We start from the raw sequence: 18,630 nt of genomic DNA on the forward strand, positions 1-18,630 counted from the left end.
CAGACAGAAAGGCATTATTTGAGAATCAGTAAGTCAAGCCTGGATTCTCCCGTTCCATTATGTCACGCACTCCCATTTCCTCACCTACAAAGGAGCTCTAATAACACGCTGGCCAGTGTTCCTCTTGGGCTGACACAGGCTGTAGCATGGCCATACGGGACCAAGAGCATTCGCAGCCCTGATGTTCTCACACAAGGGAAAGCACTCCTATACAAATCTGATGTGGTGCTATTCTGAAAGTGAGAGGCATTAAAAGATGAGCCCAGATTTATTTTGTTTTTCTCTTCTCTTCCTCCCCTCCCCTTTCCTCCTCCTCCTGCTTCTCTCTCTCTCTCTCTCTCTCTCTCTCTCTCTCTCTCTCTCTCTCTCTCTCTCCTGTTTCTCCCTCCCACATGCCACCCTACCCAGCTTGTTTTTATTTATTTTTTTAGTTATGGTTTAGTGGAACTCTACTTGTTTTTAAGGACTTTATAAACGTCAATATTATTTTATATTAAGCTTTATTATACATGATAATCATTACTGGCCATGCCTGTTACAAAGTGAGGTATATGTGATTCTTCTACCCTAGCAGTCATACATGTTTAATTAAAATAATCATGCTAAAGGCCCCCAAAATTATGAAACAGTGCCGTCTGACTTCCTAGTGATAACACCGTGGTACCAACTGTAGACATTCTTTACGTCATCTTCATTAATCAAACAAATCACGTCTTAAGTTTAGTAAAGGCACAAACAGGTAGGCATTTTGCAGACAAGAAAACCTTTTTATTTGAAACCACAAATAGTCAGCAGGTGGCCACAACTATCCATATTTCATTAAAATCACATAAAACCTAGGCACAAAAGCACCACTGATTATTGCTCTAGAAAAATTGCATGAAAAATTCAAATATGCACAGTAAAAACACCGCAGTATGCACAGGACTAAATGTTTAAAGCAAGGGTATGGAATGCTGAATCCATTTTACACGCAGCTTCTGATATTAAATTGATATTTGTTTTACTTGAGGATGATGGAAATTTCCAAAAAACATCACCATAAGAGGATAAAACGTCCATCTTTATATATTTTATGCCAACTAATAGAGTTCTAAAAAATTAGCATTTACAAAATACTCGGTAAAAATAGCTTTTAAAAGTTGTCCCAAGAGGTACATGAAGTCAACCCCAGTTTTCCACGACAATTCATTCTCCCTCATTATCTAGAGATTCAGTTCTCCGTGCCTGCAAATAAAAAAGAAAGAAAACAATATATAGTTACCACTAAAATAAGTATAACTGAAGGTAAGTCCACCCACCAAGAAACACACTTTTGAGCATGTGGCCTCGTTTTCCTTCCAGGTTTACTTTAAAACACACTTCGACTCTGGGTGGAAACACACAAGGCCGGAAGGCATCATGGCAAGACTTGCAGCGTTGATTCTTTCTGCCATTTAAACAACCACAGCAGCCTTACCTGTGGGCTCCAGTGGGCACAATAAGAAACAGCAAGCTACTACCTGATTCTAGTCACTGCAAACATGCAGAGTGTCTACTGTACCCTTAACTCTGACTGTTTCAATCTGCCCCTTTACTGACAGTGTGCTGGGTGGGGGACTTCTGCAGGCTGAGACATTAACAGTTGAGCGAGAGATGTGGATCTGCAATAACATTACAGGCAATAAAGAGAAACATCATGAATGTGCTATCCAGAGCCGAAGGATCGAGCAATTTCTTTTACGACACCGAGTCGGTGAGCGGGAGGTGGTCGTGGAAAGTACCTCTTCAGCTTTAGTGCCACCATTTGCAGATGGTGCAGTACCTTCCTTTCCAGCTTCCTGCTTTTCTTCCTTCTTCCCTTTAGCACCTCTGCTAATCTTGGTTCCAGGTTCTTTCTAATGGATCGAAGCACAGGGAAACAGAACGTGTTAGGTGCTGAGTGATGGTAGAAGCCCCTGCTGGAACCCAGCCGGATGCAATGACAGCTGCCTGTGTCACCTGAACTACACTGTACCTCCATACAACTGTAATAGGTTGCTTGCTAAGACCACCAGCACTTCTAGTCTGTGGGACAATGGTGACTCCTGGGACATTTCTACCGTGAGTGGTTTTGCTGTGGAGAGGGCAGCCACAGGACCTGGTGAAAGGGGAAAAGCCTGGGGGGAAAACCCACCCGCCAGGGGCTGTGGCTTTTCCTGTTGTGCCCCGATGCGACAAGTCATGTGGAGCTACACATCTTACACAACCAGAAAGGCACTGAAAATAAAGGCCCAGATGAAGAAATGCTGCTCATTTTATGACTGAGTCACAGAGCTGAGCTCCGCTTTGAAATCTGTATTCACTACCACACACAGTTTCAGAGAGTGTGGGTGCTTTGATAGGTGCGGTACAGGAGAGTCACTGTGGCCAAGTTCATTGGCATTAGTGGACTTCAAGTTTTCTCAGCTGCCAAACAGAACGCTCATATCTCTTTCAGGAGCGTAGACCGAGCTGAGGGTGACTGAGTAAAGCACCCAGATCGGGTCTCACACAGTGTCACGCTGGAGCTCACTATTTGCTAGAGTAAATGAGCACATTTTTATTGCTAGTCTGGGAATGGCCATCTAGCAGTAGTTAGTCACATGAGGCTGTGAGCCCCTCTTTCAGTGGGGTCCAGGGCCAGGTCTAACCCCACCAGACCACCGTGTGACTGAGAACACGTGCTGAACCCACTGGCGGGCCCTTCCCCACACAAGGCTGTCCAGGGCCACTTGCTATGTGCTCCCTGCCCCTCACTGACCAAATGGAAAACACATTCCTGCTAATGCACAAAACTGGCGCTTCGCATCTTTAAAGAAAGCCCGTATGGTGGGGACAACTCTCTAGTCTGCACATTTTAGCTGGAGTCATTAAACAGGATCTCTCTCCTCAGATGATTTTTCGGCATGGGATTATAATGAATAAATTATTCATTGTTTAGAAAGCCACGGGAGGGAAGAGGGGAATGCCTCTTACTTACCTTAGCAGATGTTTTTCTTGGTTTAGGCTCGGGTTTTGGCGGAACAGGTTTCTGCGGAAATAATTTAAATCATACAAATACCGAAACCGACACCATTGGCATCAAAAAGAAGACAGAGGGGCTGAAAAGACACTGTGCAGCTCTGGGCATCTCGAACTGGCCCTTTCAGTACCAGGCGCTATCTTCATCCTGGGTTTGCAGGTGATGGGCAGATAAGAAGAAGCTAGCTCATTAGGCATTGGTCCAGTAAAGCTCTCTAGGGCAGGGTTAGGTTTCTCTTTCTGATATCCCCGTACTTCTTTTTTTCACGACACCACAGCGAGAGGAGAGACCTTGGCTAAATGACTTGATGAATTCACTCTCAGCCCTTTCCCAGCAGACCAGAAATTACAGCATGTCACAAGCAAAGTTCACTGTCCATCGGTCACCAAAGCTGAGGCCTGTGAAGTCCTTCAAAGCCACATCCCCCTCCCTCCCCGACACAGATTTCAGGTTCTGTAGCCAAGCCTCTTCCTGTTTCATCCTCTCCAATGTCAGCTTAAAGTACGGCGCTTAACACCAAGACACTGGGTCCCTTTGTTTCTGGAGCTTTGTATTAAGTATATAACTATGGTGCCCTGTCTGTCTATTAAAAGTTAAGATTTTTTTTTTCCTGTAGGGATTTCAGGTCAAATATTTCTCTAATAAATGTGTACATTTCTCTGAGCACTAAAAGAATGTTTTAAAAATAGAAAGCGCTGTCCAGGGTGTCCCCTGTGAAGAAAGAAAGATGTTTCCCTCTAGGGTCTGTAAAAGATCTAGAGTTCATACTGAATATAGTCTTTATGTGTAAAATTTAATTGAAGGCATTTCAGTTCCAAAAGACCAGCTGTTAGAACAAAAAATAAAATAAAAAAGGGAGGGAGGGGAGGCTAGACATACTGACCCACTCTGGACACCGAGGCAGGAGATGACTGTCAATTGGAGGGCAGTCTCAGCTACAAAAAGGAGGGCCAGGGAGATGGCTCAGAGGGTAAAGGAGCTGCCAAAACTGATAACCCGGGTTCTAACCCTGGGGTACACATGGGATGGAAAGAAAGAACTGATTCCTGTAAGTTATTCTCTGACTCCCCAACACACAAGTAAATAAATGTAATAACACTATCTTCTCAACAAAGGAGAAGAAAAAGATGACCCTTAAAAAAAAATCAAATTTAAAAAAGGGTGGTGCTTAAAATGCAAGACAGTTTTTACCAGTGTTCTTATTCCTCTAAACCTTCAGTCTTCTTCCCAAACACAGATTTCATGGCTCAGAAGTCTCGTAACTTTAAAATTTGTTATTGTGAGTTTTGATAAACTAGCGTAGATGTCTTCTTGATTGATTTTTAGCAAACTGCTTCCACTTTTATCACTTCTTGAGACAGACGTTCACCTTGGCTCAGAAGTGTTTTGCTAGTCCTAAGAAACTAAGACTTTGTGTGCGTGTATGCATGTGTGCTTGTGTGTGTGTCAGGGGGAGTTGGGGGTGTCATGTCCTGACGAGGCACACAGTCCATGTCAGGCGTGTTCCTCAACCACTCCCCATCTTATATTTTGAGTCAGGGTCTCGCACTGAGCTGGCATTCACCGATGGGCACAGCTGACAGGAAAGCTTGCCCCAGGGACCCTCGTACCTCGGTTTTCCAGTGCTGGGATGGGCACGGATGCACTGCTGCATCTGGCTCCTTAGGCGGGTGCTGGAAATCCACACCCGGTTCCCCAGGCTTGCATGGCAAACACCTTACCCGGGGAGCCATCTCCCCAGCCCTCAGAGGTTTATAGTATGGGGCATGGCTGGCTTCAGATGACGCTGTGGTGACCCCGCAGGACATGATCTCCACGCAGAGGGCTCTTACAGTGCTGGCTCCTGGTGCTCACGAAAAGGTTTCTAAATTGCGGTTTTCTTTTGACTCCCAAGGGCTATTCTCTTAACTGGCTTGAGCTTTGCAGGCGCTCTTGAGTCTTTCTGGTGACTGACGCTACTGCTCTATGGGCATTCCAGCAGCGCCTGTGACATTCGGTGTGGGGTGGGGCAATATCCTCTACCAGAGTCAGGTGGCTTTGTTAGGTGGTAGAATGAGGAAGAACAGAAGAGCAGACTCTCAAGGAGGAGCACAAAAAAACAGAGAGAAGCACCTTTAGGCTGGAGCACAGGCTCACACATCTGGTCTGGCCAGGAGCAGGAGCACAGGCTCACACATCCAGGCTGGAGCACAGGCTCACATATCCAGGCTGGAGTACAAGCTCACACATCTGGTCTGACTGAGAGCTGGAGCACAGGCTCACACATCTGGACTGGCCAGGAGCTGGAGCACAGGCTCACACATCTGGTCTGGCTGGGATCTGGAGCACAGGCTCACACATCTGGACTGGCCAGGAGCTGGAGCACAGGCTCACACATCTGGTCTGGGTAGGCTCAGTACCACTATACATCCTAGCTCTAGTCATCGTCTCCCTGGACATGGCTGAAGGAGACTCGAAGAGACAAAGGCAAGTGACACTCTTTCAAAGATGTCCCAGGACTGGAATGTGGCTAACGCCTATGAATTAATTTAGGAACATTCTGATCCAGGAATAAAATGCTCAAAAGTATGGGTTGTGGGCAGAGAATCTACATTCTGAATCCATTTCAATATTAACAGGTGTGGAATTTGGGGACCAGGATTTGCCTAATGCTCTTGCTTCTCTCAGGGATTTAGCAGTTTCAATGAGCATGGGCTTTATATACTCGATAGCGGACTTGGCCACTGTTTTTCACTGACACAGATAATCAAGTAAACTGCTTGGCAACATAGGCCTGATTTGCTAGAAACTGAGACCCCAAAGGAAAATAAACTCAAGGAAAATGCCAGCAAATCATCCTTTTGCTCGGGACAAAGGGAGTACACATTCCTAAGAAGCTAGCTACATCGAGGGGCTCAGAGGTACTTACCGCTGATAATCTGGCTGACCGTCTTGTGGGCTACAAAAGAATGGGAAAAAATTTGTTTTGGCAATTATAAACATCCAGGCTGGTTTTTAAAATTCTTTCTTGATATATTTTACTTTGTTGAAATGGTGAAATGTATGCTACCCATCATCCTCTCAGATTAGCGTAATGGGACACACCAAGACCCCTGGGTGCTCCAGAGAAAGTGCTGCTGTAAGATACAGGCTTAGCTTCCATCAAGTGGTTCCTCCCAGCTAAGAGCACTGGGAGAAGGGGGAAGAGAGGAATCCTGGCTCCGCTCTAACCCACAATCGCTTCCTTTGACATCAGAACACAAAGTTACCTTAGAAATGGTCTCATTACAACAGAATCAAAATCTTTAAGCTAGTAAAAGAGACTTAGTAATTACACAGAAACCAACACAGGATTTGCCTATCTTTGCAACACTGAGAAAAACAATGACTGTAAATCTCACACAGGCAAGAAAGATATTTTTTTTTTCAAATCCAGAACAAGATCACACAATTATCTACCCAAAACAGGTTTTAACTAATCTCTTAATCCCAAAAGTTTAGGAAATTGATTAGCTAGATACTGATTGAATTTAGTTTTTCTGTTTTTCAGAAAATCTTTTGAGGATCACCCCAGTTAATAGCCAATCATACCCTAAAGAAAACACAAAATAACACAAGCATCCAGCACACAAAAAAATGGACCCTCTTTACTAACCCAGGAGAACCTATTTCTCCTGGGTAAAGGAACTTAGCTTCCTAAAACCAAACATGGTTTTCTCTGCAGGCTTTACTCCGTACTTCCTGCTCATTTCACTTAGGTGCTATCTCCAGGAGAAGAGCAGACACCGCCTGTCACATCCAGAACATTGGCTGAGCAGATGAACTCAGGCTTCTCCCTGACTCACACTGCTTTACAAGACTCTGACTCACACTGATAGTTTAAATGCTTCCAAATCGTTTTTCTTAAGTGGGTCAGCAAAAACGGTCAGTGGGAACTCATGTCATGATTGAGAAGAATTGCAGAAATTCTTGAATCCTTGCTGAAGTCAGTCTAGGTCAGTGGGTCAGGTCAGACTGGAAGAAATAGTTCTTGGCATCACTGCATCTGAAAACCTCCTTGCTGAAAGTCGAAGCGGAGCTCAACTCATCTTCCTTTCATCCGCAGACAGAAATGAAGGGCCAAGGCCTCCATGAATAGTTTTAACCTTGGGGTCTTAAGGAACCATCAGAGTTGGATTTAAGTCCGGCTAACAGGGTCTACACACAATAGGAAGCTGGTTAAGCTGCTGACTGGGACACAGTCACTACCCAGGTTGGCAGGAGCATCCAGCCTGAGGCACAACTGTGGTCAGTAAAGAAAGATGCGGGAGGCATTCCCCACTGGAAGCACCAAGATGCCTGCTAGGGTTCTCTCGGGAGCCTTGTGACATCACACCCACAAGTCCCTAGGAGTCAGGATCAAATCTTGCCACGCCTTTCTCAGAATGGTCAATCGGATTGAGGATTGCTGAAGAAAAGACAACATCCCACTACGGCTGTGCAAAACATGTGTTTGCTTCACCACAGTTTCTGAATGTGGAAGAACAGAAAGGCATCCCCCTTGCCTTCTCCCTCCCCGTTACTGGGGAGCTCAGCTCTGAAGTTTCTGTGTAGCCTCAAAACATATTCCCACCATCCAACAAGTCCAGCAGCAAAGCAACCTTCTCCATGGAGAAGAGTGGAAGCTTCCTTGCTGAAGGGAAGCAAATAGACCCTTACCCAAATCCCTTCCTGCTTGGCTGTCAACTTACAAGCATCCTGTTGGCTTCACTTCACTGGTTACTTCATTCATCTCCCGTCTGTATCTCCTACCCCAAAGCACCATCTTTTTCTATTTCAGTATTGTCGATGCCTAGCAGGGACCCTGAGTAAGTGTTGAGGCAAATGGAAGAAGCAAGTGCCAGAACACCATATATAATTTACTTATGGAAAGGAGCCAAACATGTTAGCCATGATACAGAACTTTCCATTTCCCAACCAGTTGCTGTTGGCAGAATCTTAATAAAGAGAGGTAAAAATCATGTTGAAGGATGTCCCAGTTGTGAAACCCTGCCTCTCCACACTAACATCTGCACACCCAGAATAGGCCTTCCGGAAGGATGGTCTCTTCAGAGCTCGTTCTACAGGGTGGGCCTCCAGCTGACTGATCCACAGTCTTAATTTAGGTTCGGAATAAGTGTTCCAAAAGAAAGGCTAGGGAAATTGAAACTACATCTGTCTTCTATAGGCTATCTTACCCAGCCAGACTCTAAAATGTAGATGCTTTACCATAAAATTATTTTATGACTTCCTACCTAAAATTTACCAGCTTGTCGGTGCCATAAAAGAAAAGCCTTTTCTAACTTCCTTTCCAGCAATCACCATAAGGAATTTTTTTTCTTTCACTGCAGTGAAGGCTGAGACTAACCTTTCATTCAGTCAGCAGTACCACTTACGAATGCAAGTGTGGATGCCTTCCTGGAAAGTTCCATCGGCTTCCACAGCCTTAACATCTATAAATGATTGGACTAAATTTATTGGATATGAAACAGACTAGACTGCTATTTATTCCTCTTTGAGACATTTAAAGCATTTGAAATATTCATTTAAAGCTCAGCCTTACTTGGTAGAACTGGGTAGGGGAGCTGTTAAGGAATTTTTCTTAATTTGTTGATTGAGAAATCATAGGAAAAGTGGTTGGCTCTCAGACAGGGAATAAAGAGGTTTAGATGTCAGATTACCATGGTTTACAGCTACTGGAGACGTCAGAGTTATCCAGTAAGCATTGCTGACTGACTGATCGCCCCCATCTGAATGACATGGGGTCTATGACAATATTCTGGCTGCACATGCAGCATACACATCTACTCTCACAAAGGAGAGAGAGAGAGAGAGAGAGAGAGAGAGAGAGAGAGAGAGAGAGAGAGAGGAGAGAGAGAGAGAGAGATATGCAAGAACAATCACTGGACTTTGCTGATTATTGCTTCAAACCTATTTTTTATAAGACGGCCCTTTGCTTCTGAGCCTCAGCATGTTCTTCTAAAGCAAAACTTGAAAGTCAAGTTGCTTTTGAGACTCAAAAACAAACAAACGAGAAGTTCAGTAGCAATAGCCTTCTTTGCAAAACTGGGAGACAGAGAAAGAACGAGAGCCTTGGCTGGGCAGTGGAGAAGATGAAGATGTAGGAACTGGGTCACTCAACTGAAGCACTGTACAAAAGGTGGGGGGCCAATAAGGACCGGGGACCAGGTGTTTTCCCTGACTCTGCTAATTACAAGTTGTGACATTTGGAGAAAACTCTATTATTTTTTTAAGAACTCTTCTCCTTGAGATAAAATAGGGATCATTGCTATCAGAGCCAGTACTCCCCTGCCAGTCGCTATTTCTTCTCCTGATTTTCTCTCTAATTTTTTGTTTTAAATAGCAAATGTCCTACTATTTACTCTCTCTTCCATACTAAGGCAGAGGCTTTAGGAAGGCAAAGTTGTGCTTGTTTTTCACCATGGGACCCACAAGGCCTGGCACAGTGCTGGGAGAATTTATAGGTGATCATACATTTTTGATAAGGAATGCTGTGAGGCAGGGGTGGAGCATGGTAAAGCTGAGCAGGTATATACAAGGTGCTGGGTCCCATCTCCACCACGGAAAGGAGGGAGAGAAGGGGGGGTAGGGGGATGCTTCTTAGGTTATTGAACAGCTCAGATACAAGAATGGAAATGAAAAGGTTTTGCAAACGGCAGAGAGTAATAGCCACGATACACTGTTTAGGTCATTTATTGTCCAGTCTCCTGAAGCTCAGGACTCTCTACAATGCCTTCCAAATATCACAGCCATAGTGGGAAATCTACAAAAGAAGAGCCCCCTTTGTAGCCGGCAGCTGTTCATCCTGGGTGACATACGAAGTGACATAACTGGAAAATTCAGTTTGAACTGAATTTCAATTCACTTTGGGGGGTGCTGGAGGAGATCAATCAGTGCACTCCTGGCAGTTTTTTAGCACTAGTCAACACTCAAGCTAACCGATGACCTTTTACTTGCAAACGACTGTGTCGAGGCCTTGAAGACACGTGATAGTTTTTTTTTTTTAAAGCATTGTCTACAAAATACTTTTGTTAAGAATGATATAAAAATATATAATATATACTGGAAAATAATTAACCAGAAAAGCATAAAGCATGAAAATTCTTGGGCTAGCATACCTAACTTATATACATAAAACATGCTTATCTTTTATATGTGTCCCAGGCAGCAGGATTTGCTTCTGGCGAAGAGGGACTGATCTGTAGTCCAGCGTCTCTTCTGAGCAACGGTTTTAAGGCTTTCTGACTGATCAAGTTAAATGTCAACCCTCAGAGAGAAACCCAAATGCTTTGTGTGCATGGGGTACCTAGACCCCAAAACATTGAGGTTACACTTCACCAACTGTTCTGAAATTATGTTTAGCCGTTTTCTAGATGTTCCTCATGTTTTTGTGTGTGGTGGCTGGACTGTGCTTTCTGACTTGATTATCTCCAGAGGCTCACTGTTGGTACAGCTGATAAGGGCAGGCAGGCAGCTTTGTTTTTACATTACATCTTTACAGCTTCTGGTAAAGATTTCGTCTTGGCAGAATGAATCTCCATGTACAAAGTTTATGTGGGGGTTTGGATATCACAGCGAATTCCTCTGAATTATTAACCATAATATGAATCACCCCACCAAAGGATCTGTAACTGGATATTGTTTTTGCTCTCTTGTGACCCCACTTAGGTTGTAAGTTTGAGTGTAAGAGCTGAAGTTTTCCACACTCTGGAAAGCTCTATGCAAAAGGGAATAGCTGTCATCATAGATACTGCTTGCTTCTGACTTCTTAAGACATCTTTTTCAGTATCCTCATCAAGGGTCGGACATATGCATGTTTTCCAAGTTCTTAACGCCTTTCCAGGTTTCTGTATTTTAACAAAGCATCTTTGAGTCATGGACTAATTTGTTATCTGAATAACTGAAGAATTTTCCTAATTAAAACAAAAGCTTTAATATTTTGATGTATTATAAATCTTTCCATAGTTTTGTCTTTAGAGATGAATCCTCTTAGGTAAATACTCAGAATCAAAAAAGGAATTCATAATTCACTCGTTGGAGCAGAAAATTTATGAAATCAACAACCTTTCATTTTCTTGTTATAAAAAACCGGCTCTGATTTCCTTGATGAATTTACCTATTATCTTACTCTCTCCCCAGAAGGAATTCTCAGTACCCACTTTGACAGACAGCAGGACCAACAGGTAGAAACACAAACAACATCGGAAAATACCTCATCAACGTACTCATTGAAATATGCCCAAGCCAAGCGGAACTACATGTAATCTTTGGCTTTTAGCCTCAGTGGATTTGTTTGCAATGGCATTCCTTCACATGCAGAAAACATGAAACATTTTAATAGCAAGGCTATGTCAGTATGCAAAGGTGTGCTTACCTCCTGTTTAGTTAGTTTGGGTCCATCTTTGCCCTCGGTATTCTCTGGAGACTAGAAAAAAAAAACATTTCAGTGAACTGTATTTAAATTTGTAATCATGTAAACAATGATTAAAACGTACATGGTAATATGATGCCTAGGACCAGGGAAAAAGACATTTATTAAGTATGTATTTTAAGTGTGTGTGTGTGTACTCAGCTCTGTGTGCACATATAAAAGTCAGAGGTCGATAGTAGATGTCTTCCTCTACTGGCCCTCCACATTATTTTTTGAAACAGGGTCTCTCACTGAACTCAGTTTGGCCAGGGTGGCCACCCAGCAAGCTCTGGAATTGCCTATCTCTGCCCCCAGAGCTGGGAATACAGATAGGTGCAGCAGTCCCTGGCTTTCATGGAGGTGCTGGTGATCCAATTTCAAGTCTTCATATTTTCACAACGAACACTATATCCATCTACCTAGCCTCCCCGCCCCCCCCCCCCAACTCTGGTCTTCTGGAAGAATAGGAAGTGCTTGTAACCATTGAGCCATCTCTCTCTACCCCGTACCCTATGGGGAATGGGGAAGAACTGCTATGCATCCTTCTTTGCAATGTACGTGCACCTGAAGCAATTTTCATCTGTCCTTGACGAGTGGAGGGGGGTACCTGGAATCCACCATCTTGTTTACCTCCTTGTTCAAGTTACTTTGCTGCTTTACAAAGTAGGACAGAGGATGAAAGTGCCATAAGGGGTTGGAGGGGAAATGAAGGGTGGAAATTAACCAGAGAGTTGACAGAGGACACTATAAAGAGAGGGAGGAAGTTAAGTCACACTAAGGATGTTTTAAAAAGCTATAAGGAAACATATTTCATGTGTACTTAAAAAACGCAGATATTATAAAAGCATATGTATACAAATACACACACACTAAAGTGAAATCACTTGAGGCAATAATACTTCAATCAAGAGCCACAGACAAAACGAAAGTCCCAGTTCCAGGCATGAGAAAACTCCCTTTGAGTTATTAGGAGAGTTTGAGAGACTACCAAAACAATATAGGCTATTGCCAATGACCTTGGTTACATTCTAGAACTTGAAGGCAAGATCTTATTGCTGAAGATACAACATAGTTCAGACACAGGACTGGAAGGAATCCTTCTGGAACAGACCTGGAAAACTCCCTGAGGGATGGCTCTTACAGTGTCTGATGATGTTAACCTGCCAAGGGGGACAAACAATTATCGTCCTACCTAGCTATGACAACATGGCAATGGCCAGCACATCGAGTTATTCGCAAAGGTGCAATAGTGGCATACGTACACATCTTGGCAGCAACCAACAGCTGCCTAAGCAGACTTAAGCCTTACTCAGCAGGAGGGAAACCATGCCATCTTCCTAGGTTAGCAAGGTTATGGACTGTGTGGGAGAACCTACTGACACTTTCATGCATCAGTATCACTAATAACTGTATTCTAAATACTTATCCTTTTAATCAGTTAAGTGTTGGTCTCAACCCTCATCAAAGCAGTGGGTTTTGTAGCAGACAGAAGCCATCATAAAAAGCCAGCACAATGACAACACTAGTCAACATGGATGGAAGAGATCATACAAGGCCCTGCACACCCCTGGATGAAATGCTACAGGCAATTAATGACTGCCAAGAGTCGGAGATTCAGCCTTCCCCAGGGCTGAACTCCTTGGAGGTTATCAAATATATACAAGCAACACAAACTGAACTTAGCAGGATATATACGTGTGTGTGTCTGTGTGTGTATACACTATATTATATATACACATATGTTATATATATGCCATAAATTTGAGAGTGAATGGGGAGACACAGAAGTTGGAGGGTGAAGGAAGGGATAGAAATCATGTAAGTACAGTAGTTATATATGCAATTATCAAAGAAAATAATAATAATAATAAAGAGAAGCAGGGGGCTCAACAAGGCCCCAGTCACCACAGAAGCATATTCTCGGCCTGCATTTGCTTCACTTTGATATCTAGACCATGCTTTGAAATGTTTTGATAAACTTATCTGTTATTTTTCCATCATCAGTTCTGGTGTTTTTATTACAGTCCTACCCTGAGCATGACAGTCAGGTGCCCCGGTGCTCGCAGATTTTGATCCATTTCTTGAGGCAGCACCGCACACGCCTGTGACAGTTTGAACCTGGGCACCCACATCAGTGGCTCACAACTGCCTTTAATTCCAGTCCCAGAGGATCTAAAGCCCTTTTCTGACCTCTGTGGGTACCTGGGCTCATCTTCACAGAATTTCAGAGAGACATACACACAGGGAGACATAAATAAAAATAATATAAATCTTACAAAAAGGTTCATTAGAAAATTGAACAAATGAATATATTTTAAGACTACATAAAACTAGAAGGTAAGAACTATGGCATGAATGGTGGTCAAGAGGATTGGCGCACCCTTAGAAAATACACAAATAGGGTTAGTGCAATGGCTGAGTGTGTGAGGAATGCCTGAGCCTATAGTGAAAAAATCACCATGCACAAAACTCAAGTCCAAATGGATCAAAGACCTCAACATAAAGCCAGTCACACTGAACCTTATAAAAGAGAAAGTGGGAAATACACTTGAACACATTGGCACAGGAGACCACCTCCTAAATATAACCCCAGTAGCACAGACACTGAGAGAAACAATTAATAAATAGGACCTCCTGAAACTGAAAAGCTTCTGTAAAGCAAAGGTTATGGTCAACAAGACAAAATGGCAGCCTACAGAATGGGAAAAGATCTTCATTAATCCCACATCAGACAGAGGGCTGATCTCCAAAATATACAAAGAACTCAAGAAATTGGTTGCCAAAAAGAACAAATAATCCAATTTAAAAAATGAAGTTCAGACCTAAACAGGGAACTCTTAACAGAGGAATCTAAAATGGCTAAAAGACACCTGAGGAAATGTTCAACATCCTTAGTCATCAGAGAAATGCAAATCAAAACAACTCTGAGATTCCATCTTACACCTGTAAGAATGGCCAAGATCAAAAATACTGATGACAACTTATGCTGAAGAGGTTGTGGGGAAAAGGGAAAACTTCCGCATTGCTGGTGGGAATGCAAGCTGGTACAGCCCCTTTGGATGTCAGTGTGGCGATTTCTCAGAAAATTAGGAAACAACCTTCCTCAAGACCCAGTAATACCACTTTTGGGTATATATTCAAAGGATGCTCAATCGTGCCACAAGGACATGTGCTCAACTATGTTCATAGCAGCATTGTTTATCATAGTCAGAACCTGGAAACAACCTAAATGCCCCCTGACTGAAGAATGAATAAGGAAAATGTGGTACATTTACACAACAGAATATTACACAGCAGAAAAAAATAATGACATCTTGAATTTTGCAGGCAAATAGACAGAGCTAGAAAACATTTTGAGTGAGATAACCCAGACACAGAAAGACAATTATCACATGTACTCACTCATAAGTGGTTTTTAAACATAATGCAAAGAAAACCAGCCCACAAATCACAATCCCAGAGAAACTAGACAACAATGAGAACCCTAAGGGAGACATGCACATATCTAATCTACATAGGAAGTAGAAAAAGACAAGATCTCCTGAGTAAATTGGTAGTATGGGGACCTTGGGGGAGGATTGAAGGAGAGGGGAAAGTCATGGAGGGGAGTAGAGAAAAATGTAAAGCTCAATAAAAATCAATAAAAAAAAAAAGAAAAAGAAAAGAGAATCAATTCCTGAATGTCACCTTCTCATCTTCATGTAAGCACCATGGCAAACATATGTGCACATGTACACACGAATAATAAATAAAAGAAAAAAAAGAAAAAACCCCACAAAAATAGCAAACTCACATTCATCACCGTATTTGTGTTAGCACAATAAAACAGCTGTATTCATGCCTCATCTGATAACAAAATTAAGTAGATCATAAAACTGCTGCTTAGTAGGGCTGGTAACACTGTTTAGATTAATAAAACTTCTTAAAGAACAACCTGGAAAAACCTCAGAGAGATAACAAGGTGATGACCCAGTAATTCTTTGTCAAAAAAAAAAAAAAGATTGTTGTATTTCTATTATACCTAATATGGCATAGTTGGAAATAATATGCATGCTCAATAAATAGTTAGGAGCTATTTAAACTACATCTAGAGAGAGGACTTGGTGACTAAGAGCACTTGCTGCTATTTCAAAGGAGCCAAGTTCAGTTTCTAGCATCCATGTTGGGGTGACTCAGAACCACCTGTAACTCCAGTCTCAGGGAATCCAGTGCCCTCTTCTGGCCTCCACAGGTACATGCACACATGTGCATAAATACTAAGACATATACATAAATAATAAAATAAATCTCAAAACCAAACTATAACTATTAACATAGATCAGAATAGGCATAAAATAAGAGACTAAAGATCTACATAAATTAATGATACATTTATAAAAATTAGGTAATAAAATAATAAGTAAAATGTAAAAATTGTAAGTAGTCTTTGGGGAAAACGAAACATTTCAAGGCAAAGGTTACAGGGAATACTCTCTGTCCCCTGACCTAGGTCACATGTGGCTTACCATTTTCTATCAGCTCCCTTGCCTACAAGGTTAGAGCCCTTTTCCCACACTTGACTAATTGTTCTCTCCAAACAGAACTTCCCCTGTCCTGAAGGGAAATATAACATTTTCTTTTCTGTCCTCTACCCTTGCACAGGAAAGCCAGATTCACAGCCCTTGTGTTGTATCTGTTAGTTGAGTTCTAGACACCAACATCTCAGCAAGACATCTCAGCAAGTCCGAGCGTGTGACAGCTTCAACAGAAGACATTGGTTTTCCCAACTCCCTAGCTTATACAAACTCAGTGCTTCCATCCATCCAGATTTTCTGATGGTCAGGCCAGTCAGTAGCTGTCAATCAGGGATGCCTCTACTTGTAACTGATAAATGGCTAAGAAAGAAGTATGCTGGTATTATATAAATGTATATAACATATAAACATATCCTGCTTAGTTTTGCAACTTGTAGCAGGTAAGGGCCTTAAAAAGAGGAAACCTCAGTTGAGAAAATGCCCCCACTGTCCTATGTGTAAACCTGTGGATTATTTTCTCAATTAATGTGATTAATGATTGATGTGGGCAGGCCCATCTCACTGCGGGCAATGCCAACCTGAGGCCGCTGGTCCTCAACTGTGTAAGAAAGCAAGCTGAGCAAGCCCTGTGGAGGAAGCCAGAAAGCAGCGTTCTTCCATGGTTTCTACCTTCAGGTTCCCACCCTGGCCCCAAGTTCTCTCAGTGATGAGATGATGTGAGAGTTGTAAGGTGAAACACACCCTGCTCTCCCCAGCTTACTCTTGGTCATGGTGTTTATCAAAGCAGCGGAAACCCTAAACAAGGAGACACACACACCACTAAAATATTAACATTATATAAACTCAACATTCATAACACTGCCTTCAATGTTATATGCCATGCATTAGCAGGCAATATTATCAAGACATCAATCTCTAAACATAGATCTAATTGTAGGAGCCAGCCATGATAAGCTAAATAGAAACAGACCACCCAAAGGAAGTTCTTTATTTCCAACCATTATCACCTGCCAGAGTAGGATTCAGCCATTGACAAGTTTAATGGAGGCCTGAGTCTCAGTAGTTTACCTTGAAGCAATACCTGGTTGCAGGAAGAACACAAACTGAGATTACCTGAGCACCACCCAAGAACAGACCATCAGAAGGAAATGCCTAACGTTCCAACTGTTGTAGATAGGATCACCTACTAGCACACACTCATCAAGACACCCTTAGACAAATGTCAGCCAATCAAGGGTCTTGAACCTCAGGAACCCCTCACCCCTACCTTTACTACTATAAAAACTCAACTCTAACTGAGCTCGGGGCTCTCCATCTATTCCAATACATTGGGCATGCGGAGAGACTGAGTTTGCAAACTTGCATAAAATAAAGGCTCTTTGGTTTTACATAAGGGACTCGGCCTCCTTGTTGGTTTTTGGGGGACTCCTCGGATCTGGGCATACCACTAATGATGTTTCTATTAGATGCAACAAAAGACACTGCGTTAAAAAGGCATGAAGAATGAAAATGCTAATGCTTTCCGATGAGCAAACTGATTACAGATGCGACATAGTACAGCTCCAGACAAGGCTGGCTGCTCGGCAGTCTCTCCACAGGGGTTTTTATTATCAAGCTCAGACACATTTCCAGTTAGGAGCACCTGATGTTTTCTCTGGGGTCAACGTGCTTCAGCAGCCTGATTACAAGCTGTGGGCTCAAAACTCTGCCTTGTATCCTGGCTCCAAGAGCTGGGTCCGGCAACGCAGTCAGAGGCTCAGTCTCTACATCAATGATTTAACAATGCCATCTAATGTAAAGAAGGGTCATGCTTATTATCCCTTAGCCAGAGGTTAGAGGAAGCTGCTCGGGAATGCGACTGCTATGCAGATGTTGTACGATAGAAGGTGGAGGTGACCTTAAAGAATCTTTTGTATTACGAAATGTAAAGGTCCATCCAGGGGAGCCTTAAAGTTGCGCACATTTTCTTTCTTTTTTTTAAATATTTATTATGTATACAATATTCTGTGTGTATGGCCAGAAGAGGGCACCAGACCCCATTACAGATGGTTGTGAGCCACCATGTGGTTGCCGGGAATTGAACTCAGGACCTTTGGAAGAGCAGGCAATGCTCTTAACCTCTGAGCCATCTCTCCAGCCCCCGCACATTTTCTTAGATGCAGATTCCCTGCGAATGGCCATCATCCTGTTGCTTGCGATGACCAGGTGTCTGGTCTGGAAAGACCTTCATTACGGTTGTCTTACTGCACGCCTCAGCACTGTAACTGTGAAGGAACTGAAGCAAATTGCACCAGGGGATTGTGTGAAATAAGGACAAAGAAAGGAGGAGACAGAAGATGAGCGGCATATTCAGGTGACTTCTTGTGGGCAGAGGTGCAAGGCGAGGAACGTTTCACGGGCTGCAAGGAATGCCAGGCAAATAGGTTCCTGCTTCACTGTCTGGTGGACATCAGGCATATGTGAATCCGGTGAGAACCAAGAACACCCAAGAGCATGAGAACCATGGTCAAACAAAGGTCTCATGCACATCTTCAAGGCTCCTTCAACTCCCGGCGAGCAAGAACTAGCAAGGAAGGTTGGAGATATTCAGGATGGCTAGGAGGTGGGCACAACAGAGGGTCTCACAGGTCAAGGCATCAATGCAAGTTGATCTGTGTCCAGTCAGA

General features: G+C 43.0%; 1 protein-coding gene across 4 annotated transcripts in view; it reads right to left on the reverse strand.

Annotated features, from left to right (window-relative positions):
* Positions 1 to 613: 613 nt before the first annotated feature.
* The window catches only part of Hmgn3 (high mobility group nucleosomal binding domain 3), a 40,798-nt gene continuing 22,781 nt past the window's right edge, over positions 614 to 18,630 (reverse strand). Inside the window, exons 2-8 of one of the 4 annotated variants that reach the window (XM_057768779.1) lie at positions 11,415 to 11,465; positions 5,931 to 5,960; positions 2,981 to 3,031; positions 1,764 to 1,877; positions 1,544 to 1,643; positions 1,314 to 1,429; positions 614 to 1,227 (exon numbers count right to left, since the gene is read on the reverse strand). In XM_057768779.1, coding sequence (XP_057624762.1) covers positions 1,347 to 1,429; positions 1,544 to 1,643; positions 1,764 to 1,877; positions 2,981 to 3,031; positions 5,931 to 5,960; positions 11,415 to 11,465 — 429 coding nt within the window. In that variant the 3' untranslated portion in view covers positions 614 to 1,227; positions 1,314 to 1,346. Of the gene's footprint in view, positions 1,228 to 1,313; positions 1,644 to 1,763; positions 1,878 to 2,980; positions 3,032 to 5,930; positions 5,961 to 11,414; positions 11,466 to 18,630 lie in introns of those variants that run through there. The other 3 variants (XM_057768781.1, XM_057768783.1, XM_057768780.1) reach the window with 3 other exon arrangements.

This window comes from Chionomys nivalis, chromosome 4 (assembly GCF_950005125.1).
Source record: "Chionomys nivalis chromosome 4, mChiNiv1.1, whole genome shotgun sequence".
NCBI classification, from domain to species: Eukaryota; Metazoa; Chordata; class Mammalia; order Rodentia; family Cricetidae; genus Chionomys; species Chionomys nivalis.